Source organism: Mobula birostris, chromosome 26, assembly GCF_030028105.1.
Source record: "Mobula birostris isolate sMobBir1 chromosome 26, sMobBir1.hap1, whole genome shotgun sequence".
Lineage (NCBI taxonomy): Eukaryota > Metazoa > Chordata > Chondrichthyes > Myliobatiformes > Myliobatidae > Mobula > Mobula birostris.
The window spans coordinates 28516266-28527063 of record NC_092395.1 but is presented as its reverse complement, the minus strand read 5'-3'; the positions used below and the strand labels follow the sequence as shown (position 1 = coordinate 28527063).

The following is a 10798-nucleotide window of genomic DNA, read 5'->3' as shown; positions in this document are numbered from 1 at the left end:
CTTCGCGGTGGCTGCACCAAGTTTGAGTGCATCCCTCAGAACGTACTCCTGCAGACGAGAGTGTGCCAGTCGGCAGCATTCAGTCACGGACATCTCCGTCAGCTGGCAGACCATCAAGTTTCGGGCCGACCAAAGAGCGTCTTTCACCGAATTGATGATCTGCCAGCAGCGCCGTGTGCGTCCCCGGGAACAGCCCGTAGATCACGGAGTCCTCGGTAACGCAGCTGCTGGGCATGAATCTTAGTACTGTCCCTTCCATTCTCTTCCACACCTTCTTTGCGAACCCACAGTGTGCAAAGAGGTGAGCCACTGACTCCACCCCATTACAGTCCTCCCGTGGGCAGTGGGGTGTGGAGGAACTGTTCCGGGCGTACAGGAGGGATCTGACTGGGAGGGCCCCTCTCACCGCCACGGAACATGGATTGTTCCACAAAGCCAACAAAAAGGCAGGCATAGCAAGGACCCATACGGGTGCCCATAGCTACACCTTTAGTTTGGAGGAAGTGGGAGGAGCCAAAACTAAAATCGGATCTTATTTAGTAGGCGAGCAGGCCGTATTTACAGGCAACATTGCTGGTTGAACACCATTCCTCTAAGGAGTTTGTTCGAAGTACATCAGGTCTCAGAGGCATACAGGACGGCTTGAAACACTGCAGTCTATGACTTTTACAACAAAATCGAAATGTTGCTCTTCAAACATCTCTTCTCAATTTGTGCTAATGCCTCAAATTGATTGGGAAGTTACATTATCAATGTTTACCTTCAGAAATAAAGGCCAAAACAACAAACTCACGAACTACTCCCCTAAACAGGAACTCTTTATCACATGCGGTGGTGGGGGGGAGGTAAGGGGTAATTCCATGACGTCATCCCTATAATCACATGCTCCAACCGGACCAATGACATGGCGAAGAGGGACGAGCTCGGTGATTGACTTTGCCACCGGCCTCTCAGGCAGGGGCTTATTGCGTCAAACTGCGTGATCAGCCGCGACCAATGAGAACGGATGACAGGCGCGGTTCAGGGGGAAATGGGCGTGGTTTCAAACGCACAATGGGCGCGCTTTCTGGTGGCGTGTGCGCTGAGTTTAACATCTAGTGGGCGTGTCTCTGGCCATACGTGGGCGTGGTTTCCGCATGATGCAGGTGGGGTTACGGGATTGCACTAGCAGGTTTGGCTACGTCACGCACGCAAGGCCGGGCAGGCGGTCGGCAATTGGGCAGCGGGCGAAGTTCGGTTGAGGCGGCGGCGGCGGCGGCGTCTGTCTGCGGGAAATGGCGGACGGGGATCGGGGCGGCTGTCGGTTCCGGCCGTTTCTATGGCGATGAGGCAGGTCGAGCCGGCTCGGGCCGCGTGAGCAAAATGACTCAAGGAAAGAAAAAGAAGCGGCTGAATCGCAGCGTCCTGCTAGCCAAGAAAATCATCATCAAGGACGGAGGCACGGTAAGGCAGAGACAGCTCCCGGGAGGGACAGGACTTCGATCTATGGGCCCAGGAGGAAGGGTTAATGGGCCAAGGCGGGGTCTGGTTTTGAGGCGTGGGTTATGTTTTTCCGACGGGGGACGAGGAGTGGAGAGTGGAGTTATTGTATTTCGGGGAGGTGTATGTTGGGTGTTGCGTGCTCTGGAGGAGTGGGATTAATTAAAGGGATGAAATTTCAGTAGGAGGGGCGAGTAGATTGAAAGGAGGGGTGATAGTGTCTTCAGAGGTTATCTGTTGAAGTGTGCGGAGCCTCCTTTAGTGAGGGGCTGCGATGTTAAGGTCTGAATGGTTGGTTGTAGAGAAAGGAGTGAGATATTTTGAGGTAACGCATTAAAGTGGAGTCAGTTCTCAGATGAGACGTGATCTTGTTGAATGGATGAACCTTTACGAAAGGATGTGTTGCTGAATATATCCGATTTCTTATGGAAGATGTGAGGTGTGTGTAAACAATCCGATTTGTGTGATGTGTAACTTCTCTGGCATACCTTTGTGGTAAATGTTTTTGGGTAAATTAGATAATTTTCGCGTTGGTGAAGCAGATGTGATTTGTTTATACAAGGACTAGAAAGGATGGATGGAATACGTCAAGGCTGGATTATTATGCCCACTATGAGTACCGTCATTTAAGGTGTGGTGGACGAGCTTGTCCAAAACTATGAATTTAACAAAAATAAATGGTCAGATTATCAGAACCATGAGTATATTGGATTAAGACTCAAAGATTTGGCTGTACGACATTCATAAGGCCGTAAGTCATAAAAGCCATTTGGCCTTTTGAATCTGTTTTGCAATTCAATCATGGCTAATTTTATTTTCCTTCTCAACCAATTCTCCGTCCTTCATTCTGCACCATTTGATGTCCTTAATAATCAAGAATCTATTAAACTCATTGTTAAAAATACCAAATGTCTTGGCCTCTACAGCCACCTGTGGCAATGAATTTCACAGATTTACCACCTGCCTGCAAAAGAAATTCCTCCTCATCTCTGTTCAGAGGCTGTGCCCTCTGGTCCTATACTCTACCACTGTTGGAAACATCCTCTGCATGTCCACTCTGTCTAGGCCTTTCAATATTCAGTAAGTTTCAATGAGAGTCTTTTACTTCCCCCCCTCCCCACAACTCGCGGTCTTTTAAACTACAGAGTACATGTCCCAGAGTCATCAAATGCTCCTCGTAAACTAACCTTCTCATTCTTGGGATAATTTTCACAAATCTCCCCACACCCAATGTTGGCACATCCTTTCTTGGATAAGGAGCCCAAATCTGCTCTCAGTACTCCAGGTGGGGTCTGACTAATGGCTTATAGAGTCCCAGCATTACATCCATGCTTTTATATTCTAGTTGTATGGAAATTAATGCTAACTTTGCCTTCCTTGCCACTGATTCAAACTGCAAGCTAATCTTCAGAAAATCCAGCACGAGGACTCCCAGGTAACTTTGCACATCTGATTTTTGAATCTTCCCCCCCCCCCCTTTAGAAAATGGTCTACACATTAGTTCTACCAAAGTGCATGGCCATACACTTACCTATGCTATATTCCATTGGCCACATCTTTATCCATTCTCCTAATCTGTCCATCCTCTTCTATAGAATCGCTGCTTTATTAACACAACCTGCTTCTCCACCTGTCATTGTATTATCTGCAAACTTGGTCACTGTGCCATCAATTCTGTTTTCCAGATCATTAACATATAACGTGAAAAGCAGTGCGCCCAACATCAACCCCCTTGGAATGCTGCTGGTTACTGGCCAACCTGAAAGGCCTTCTTTATTCACACTCTTTGCCTCTTGTCAGTCAGACAATCTCTTTCCATGGTAGTATTTTTCCTATAATACCATGAGCTCTTATTTTGTTCTGCAGCTTCGTGTTGTGCCTTGTCAAAGGCCTTCTAAAATCCAATTAAACAATATCCATGGACTTCCCTTTGTCTATCCTGCATGTTACTTCCTCAAAGAATTCCAGTAGATCTGTCAGGCAAGATTTCCCTTTAAGGAAACCATACTGACTTTGGCCTATGTGCCTCCAAGTACCTGAAACCTCATGCCTTTTCTATCTCTCATAGTTTGTACCCCACATCCTGGCAACTTTTTGGAGGTCATCAGGGTCTTTTTACCCTTGTAGTTTCTTAATTCTACTCACGATACTACATCTTGTAATTCTCTCATTTCTTTGTAAGTATTTGACTCAATTTTTTTAAAAAAACAAAGTGCTCCACTCCCTTTGTCCACTTGCCTGGCCTTTTGGTATGATGTGTAAGCTCCCGGCTGTGATCTTCTTTCAAGGAATGAAAGATCTGCGATGGCAGGAGGAATTAAGTTGTGTAGGCCAAGTATTAAATCTGATTCTGATCATATGGGGTGGGGTGGGGTGGGAGGGAAATAGTAACAACAGATAGAATGATCAGAGTTAGAATGTTGCAATAATTCATGTGAATTTAAATGCTGTGTCAGATTGGCTGAGTGAAGATTAATGCAGAAAGGCTAGTAGATTGGAAACAATTATAATTGCAAGAAAAAGTTTATGAACCCTTTGCAATTAACTGCTTTTGTGCAATAATTACTCAATGCAGTCTGATCTTCATCTATGTCACAATAATTTGCCTAAACTAATAACACACAAACTATTGTACTTTTCATGTCTTTATTGAACAGATTGTTCAATCATTCACAGTCCAGGCTGGAAAACTTATGTGAACCTTTGTATTTAATAACTGATAGAAACTCCTTTAGCAGCAATAACCTCCACCAAATGTTTTCTGTAGCTACTGATCAGACTTGCACAAGGGTGAGAAGGAATTTTAGACCATTCCTTCATCAATATTTGTGGCATACCTTGCATGAACAGCCCTCCAAGTCATACCACAGTGTCTCAATTTGGTTAAATTCTGGACTCTGATGGCTATTCCAAAACACAAATTTTCTTTTTAAACCATTCCGCTGTAGATTTACTCTTGTGTTTCAGATCATTGTCTTGTTGCGTCGTCCAACTTCTGTTAAGCTTCAGGTGACGGCCTGCTACCCTGACATTCTCCTGTAAGATTTTGTTCCCTCAACGATTGAAAACTGTCCATGCACTGAGGCAGCAAAGCAGCCCCAAACCATGATGCTCCTTCCACCATGCTTCACAGTTGGGATGAGATTTTAGTGTTGGTGTGCAGTGCTCTTTTCCTTTCAGACATAGCAGTACATTTCTGCCAGTAAGTTCAACTTTTGTCTCATCTGACCACAAAATCATTGTCCCAGAAGCATTGTAGAACATTCAGGTGGTCTTTTGCAAACCTGACACATGCAGCAATGTTTTTTTGGAGACCAGTGGTTTCCTCCATGAGGTCCTTCCATGAACATCATTCTTGTTCAGTGTTTTTTTTATAGTGGACAGAGAGATTTCTGCAGGTCATTTGCTATTAACCTTGGGTGGTTCTTCATTTCCTTCAGCATTGTGCCCTTGGTGATCTTTGCTGGAGAGCAGCAACAATACTGAATTTTCTCCTATTTGTAGACAATTTCTCTTACTGTGGGCTGATGAACACTCAGGTCTTTAGAAATGCTCTTGTAGCCTCTTCCAGCTTTATGCATCTCTACAGTTCTTCTAAGATCATCTGAAAGTTGAGAAGTAACCTGTCTTTTTTATACGGCAGGGCACCTCTACAACCCACACCTTCAATCTCATCTCATTGATTGGAGCACCTGACTCCAAAGAGCTTCTGTAGAAGACATTTCCCCAGAGGTTCACATTCTTTTTTGAACCTAGACTTTGATTGTTTAAATGGTGTACCCGGTATGGATGAGGAGAAGTACAATTGTTTGTGTTATTAATTTATGTAGATTGTGTTTGTCTATTATTGTGACCTGGACGAAGCTCTGACCATATTTTATGAGTAATTAATGCAGAAAAGCAGGTTATTGCAAAGGGTTCACAGACTTTTTCTTTAGTGGTGTCCTGTCATTTAAGCCAAGTAAATAGTGGCTAAACAACACAAAAAATGCTGGAGGAACTCAGTAGGCCAGGCAGCATCTGTTGGGGGAAAGTACAGTCGACGATTCAGGCCGAGATCTTTCGGCAGGATTGGAGAAAAAAAGATGAGTAGATTTAAAAGGTGGGGGGGAGGAGAGAAACATAAGGTGATAGGTGAAACTGGGAGGGGGAGATGAAGTAAAGAGCTGAGAATTAGATTGGTGAAAGAGATAGAGAACTGGACAAGGGGAATCTGATAGAGGACAGAAGGCCATTGAAGAAAGAAAAGGTGGGGAAGGGGGAGAAGGTGGTGATGGGTGGGCAAGGAGATAAGATGGGGGAGGGATAAAGGGATGGGGAATGGTTGGTGGGGGGGTGGGGGCATTATTGGAAGTTTGAGAAATCAATGTTCATGCCATCAGGTTGGAAGGTACAACCTGAGTGTGGCTTCATCGCGACAGTAGAGGAGGCCATAGATGTGGGAATGGGAAGTGGAATTAAAATGGGTGTCCACTGGGATATCCCGTTTCACCTGGAAGGACTGTTGGGGCCCTGAATGGTAGTGAGGGAGGAGGTATAGGGGCAGGTGAAGCACTTGATCTGCTTGCAAGTATAAGTGCCAGGAGGGAGATCAGTGGGGAGGGACGAATGGACAAGGGTGTCACATAGGGAGCGATTCCTGCAGAAAGCAGAAAGTTTGGGTATTGGGGGAGGGAAAGATGTGCTTGGTGGTGGGAACTTGTTGGAGATGGTGGAAGTTACAGAGAATTGTGTGCTGGGCGCAAAGGCTGGTGGGGTGGTAGGTGAGGACAAGAGGAACCTTATCCTTGGTAGGGTGGCGGAGAATGGGGTGAGGGCAGATGTGCGTGAAATGGAAGAGATGCTGTTGAGGACAGTGTTGATGGTGGAGGAAGGGAAGCCCCTTTGGTGCTAATTGTTTACAGATTCCTCCATGACATCTCCCTCTTTCAGTCTGCTTCACCCTATTGTCCATATCTATCTGCATCTTGATTGTGTCCACATTTACTTGCCAAAATCCTTTAGCAGTCAAACTTCCTTCCTTAACTTTGCCTTCTTTCTTTGATTGCACTTTGAAACAGATGAGTTTGTCTTAACTTCTTGTCCTCTAATATCTCCTTTACATGGCTCTGGCTCATATAGTTTAACCGATGCTAAAGATATCATCAAAATAGAGCTTATTTTGTTAATCCATTTGTGTTCTAACAAAAAGAAGCTGACCAATTATTTGCCCACGTACCACTGTTTCAAGAGTGCTATGGAATAATGCTGTTCTAAATCATCTTGAGCTTGCTTCCTTGCATCACTTGTTAGGCACTGTGGTTTTAGCTTGCTAATTTTGTAGTTTATGAATTCCTTGACTCTGGACCACTGAATATAAATGAGGCATTTGCAAATATTCACTAAAAGGTGTGTTCCGCCCAAGTTCAGTAGTTTCTGGAAGTTAGGGGTTGATTCCTGCTCTTTAAATTTCTGTGATCTGAAATGTAATGCCTGAAAACAAAATCTGTCATAACTACAAAAGGCATAAATGAAAGACGAGGTGGAATGCTACATGCTTATGGAGAAGGAAGGAGAAGGGGAGAGGGGTTAATCACGAAGATTAAATAGAGCTCTTGCTAGGCTATTGGGCAAGGGGCCTCATTCTGCTTGTAATATGATTCAAAGTGCAATATTGGGCAAGTCTTTGCATTTCTCAATATTGAACATGAGGGTTTATAAAGATTTCCAAATATGTTTGATATTGAGGTCGGTTCTACCAATTCAGCTACACTGTTCAGTTTAAAAAAAACAATAAGTTGTGAGAAGGAGGTAAGAAAAGACTCGGGTTAAATGGCATGGACTAGTCAGGCTGAAATCATTGCACTGCAAATTTTATGAAGTGGAATTCCTTTGCTTTGGACTGAAAAATTGGAAGTAGCAAGGCTTCAGACCCAAGGCCCTACAGAGGATAGTAAAATCTGCTGAGAGGATCACCAGGGTCTCCCTTCCCTCTATTTAAGATGTTTACCAGGAGCATTGTATAAGAAGGACACGAGGCATTGCTGAGGATCCCTACCACCCATCCCACAATCTCTTTGACCCACTACCATCAGGAAAGAGGTACAGGAGCATCAGCACTAGGACTGCCAGACTGGCTAACAGCTTCTTCCCTCAGGCTCTGAGACTAATGAATACCCTGTCATCACCAAGGTCTTGTTACCAGGACAGCCGTTTACTATTTACCTGGGCTGTTCACTACATGCATTTTGAACTATATTTTGTCAACTTGTGGCAATGTTTCGTGCTGTGTGATTTGTGTATTGTGGGTGCACTGGAACATTGTTTCATTTGGCAGTATATATGTACAGTCAATTGACAATAAATCTGAACGAGAGTGGAAAAATAAAAAGGACAAAGAATGAGGAATGGAAGGATTCTGAATAAGGGTCAAAGAGAAGAGTACTAGCTTGCACGTATATATTACATGTAATAGGAGAATATTTATTCAGAGACATTATTGTAGGTGTTCCTTTTATTTATGTCCCAGGTTTCAGGTCTGTATATAATTCCCAAAAGTGGTTGATTAAAATTTCAAAGTAAAATATTCAGCATTCACTCTACCTCAATATTTGTAATGGCCGACAAAGGTGAAAACTCTCAACTTTTTGAAGATGCTTGCATTTTGGATCTGCCACATGCTCTTACCCCTAACTCTGCTTCCTTCCCTGTCCCTATTTAATATGAATTCAGTGTAGATATATCAGCCAAAAAACCTCAATTTACCTCCCCTTCCCCCTCACCTATTACCTGGCATTTTATACTCCTTCCCTTCCCCCACTTTATTCTGGCTTCTTCCCCGTTCTTGTTCAGCCCTGAGGAAAGATCTTGGCTGAAGTGTATTCTGTTCATTTCCCTCCATAGATGCTGCCTGACCTGCTGAGCTCCTCCAGCATGTTGCGTGTGTTCCTCAATTTAGTAATCTGGATGAAGTTTCCAAATATCTAGTGGCAGCTATACCTATAAATGATGGCGCTTATTGCCCTTTACTCAAAAGAGTAACACTGGTTAGCCTGTGCATAAGCTGGAAATGTAAGCTATCGATGAGTTACATAGTGCTCAGTGTTCCAGTGCTAACCTTGGTTGTTGGCATTGTTTAAAAAAAAATCACCTGCACCCAATACACAATACACCAAGGGAATGGGAGGTTAGTAAAGTACTATGTGTTCTGAAATGTTATTTCTGAGCAAAGCCTAAAATAGTAATACTTGCTACTCATTTTGCTGGTCTATAGAAAATAACCCTATTCCAATTCCTACAGAAAACAAAATGGTTGATTACCTGGATCATGCCCCTCTATCTTTGAACTGTAGGTTCACCTATGATTTTTCTGCTCCATGTAGGCATTTAGGATATCAATTTTTACAATTCCCAGAAATGACTATCTGGCCATTTGGTTAACATTCTGTATATGTTTGCATCTGCTTCTGCCATTGTATGAGGTAGTCTTGAAATCAATGATTTCTATCAGAAATCAGCCATTGTTCTTTTAATCACAATTGAGTATGGCTGAAGGCCACTCAGTTACGACCAGACTATACCAGAGTGCTCTAGCTAGTTTGATTTCACCACTTTTCCCATTGTCCTGCAAAATCTTTCTTTCAGCTCTGTTTTGAAGGCAGCAGGTACATCTGATTTTGTTGTACCCTTCAGTTGAACATGTTAGCCACTTATGAAAAAGAATTATCGTATCTTTTTTCTAATGTAACCATTTTGTCTTTTCTATATATTTTAGATCTTGACCATCTACTAACTGCCTATGATTGTCATTTTAAATTCAATCTGATCTTCGTACAATCTTTTCAAAGGAAATAACCCCAGCTTCTTCAGTCTATCTCTGTGATGAAAGTTCCTCATCCAGGAATCATTTTGCTAAATCTGACTGGACTCGCTCAAAGCCTTCACGTCATTCCTAAGCTGTAACATCATTGTGACACTTTATCAAATACCCTCTGGGAGTCTATACTGTATATCATGTCAATCACACTTTCTTTGAATCTCTGTTATCACTAGATTGGTTAATTAGTTATTATTTCCCTTTAACAAATTATATCTGGCTCTATAATCAATTCATACTTGTCAAATGTTACTGATTCTATCCCTGCTTGTTTTTTTGAACTTGTCCCACCACTGAGGTTAAACTGACTGGTCAGAAGAAAAACGTAATATTTGCAATTTTTTTTTTAGTCCTGTGGCACCATGGCTAAGTTTGAAGGTGCTTAGAAGATTATGATCACACCTTGTAGAATTTTTCTGCTTTTGTGCGAGCACCCATTTGGACCAGATTATTTATTTGCCAGGTGCAGCTAACCTTCCAGCTTTTTATAAACAAAAATGTTGAAAGCACTTGTCATTTGTGTGGAGAGGAACAGGCTTGATGTTGCATGCTGATGCTTTCATTCAGAACCATTAAGTTAGAAATCAAGCCTGTTTTGAGTTGCTGAGGAACAGAGAGAACATCAGCAATGTCTGTGATGGGGTGAATGATGCTGCAGGTGGTGTAGTCAGCTGTGGAGGATGGTGAAGGCTTTTTTCCCCCAGCTTGTCTGAGGGCATGTAAATTGAAGTTGAATATGGACTGGAGAGTGTGAAGAAATAAAACAAAACTTGATTCCTGGAAATCCAAAGTAAGTGCTGAAACTACCCAGCATTCACACACAGTGTTGTGGTTCTGTGGAATGCTCTGCCTCAGAAGGCAGTGGAGGCCAATTCTCTGGATTCTTTCAAGAAAGAGTTAGATAGAGCTCTTAAAGATAGTGGAGTCAAGGGATATGGGGAGAAGGCAGGAAAAGGGTACTGATTGTGGATGATCAGCCATGATCACAGTGAATGGTGGTGCTGGCTCGAAGGGCTGAATGGCATACTCCTGCACCTATTGTCTATTGTCATTTGGCATTTGTAATGGGGAGTTATCTTTTGATGTTGCACGATTAACATTAGAAGTCAAATTCAGTGTTGAGTGTCAAGGGTTGTTGTTTGGTGAGAAAATGAAGTACTTGCTTTTGGGCCCAAACTTGCATTGGCTTTGTTTGGAACATTGTCAGAGGACAGAAACAGGTGGTGGGGGGAAGAGATGGAGAGTCAAAACATCCGGGAACTGGAATTCCAAAGTCTTCATTGGGAACTAAAAAGAGGTATTCTGTGAAGTGGTCATCCAGCATGTTCAAGTGGAGTCTTTGTCATGCTTGCACTTGATCAATTTTTAACCCATTCAGAATCTCAATCATCCTTTTGAGATTTTGCTGGACCTTATTTCTGATGAAACTGATTTATTACCTCAGCCTCGCCCTGTGCCTCCAAG

General features: G+C 43.1%; 1 protein-coding gene across 1 annotated transcript in view; it reads left to right on the top strand.

Annotated features, from left to right (window-relative positions):
• Nucleotides 1–1147: 1147 nt before the first annotated feature.
• LOC140188010 (hippocampus abundant transcript 1 protein-like) overlaps nt 1148–10798 on the top strand; it is a 79119-nt gene continuing 69468 nt past the window's right edge. Inside the window, exon 1 of the mRNA XM_072243887.1 lies at nt 1148–1443. Within this exon, the coding sequence (XP_072099988.1) occupies nt 1363–1443 (81 nt within the window). The 5' untranslated portion in view covers nt 1148–1362. The remainder of the gene's footprint in view (nt 1444–10798) is intronic.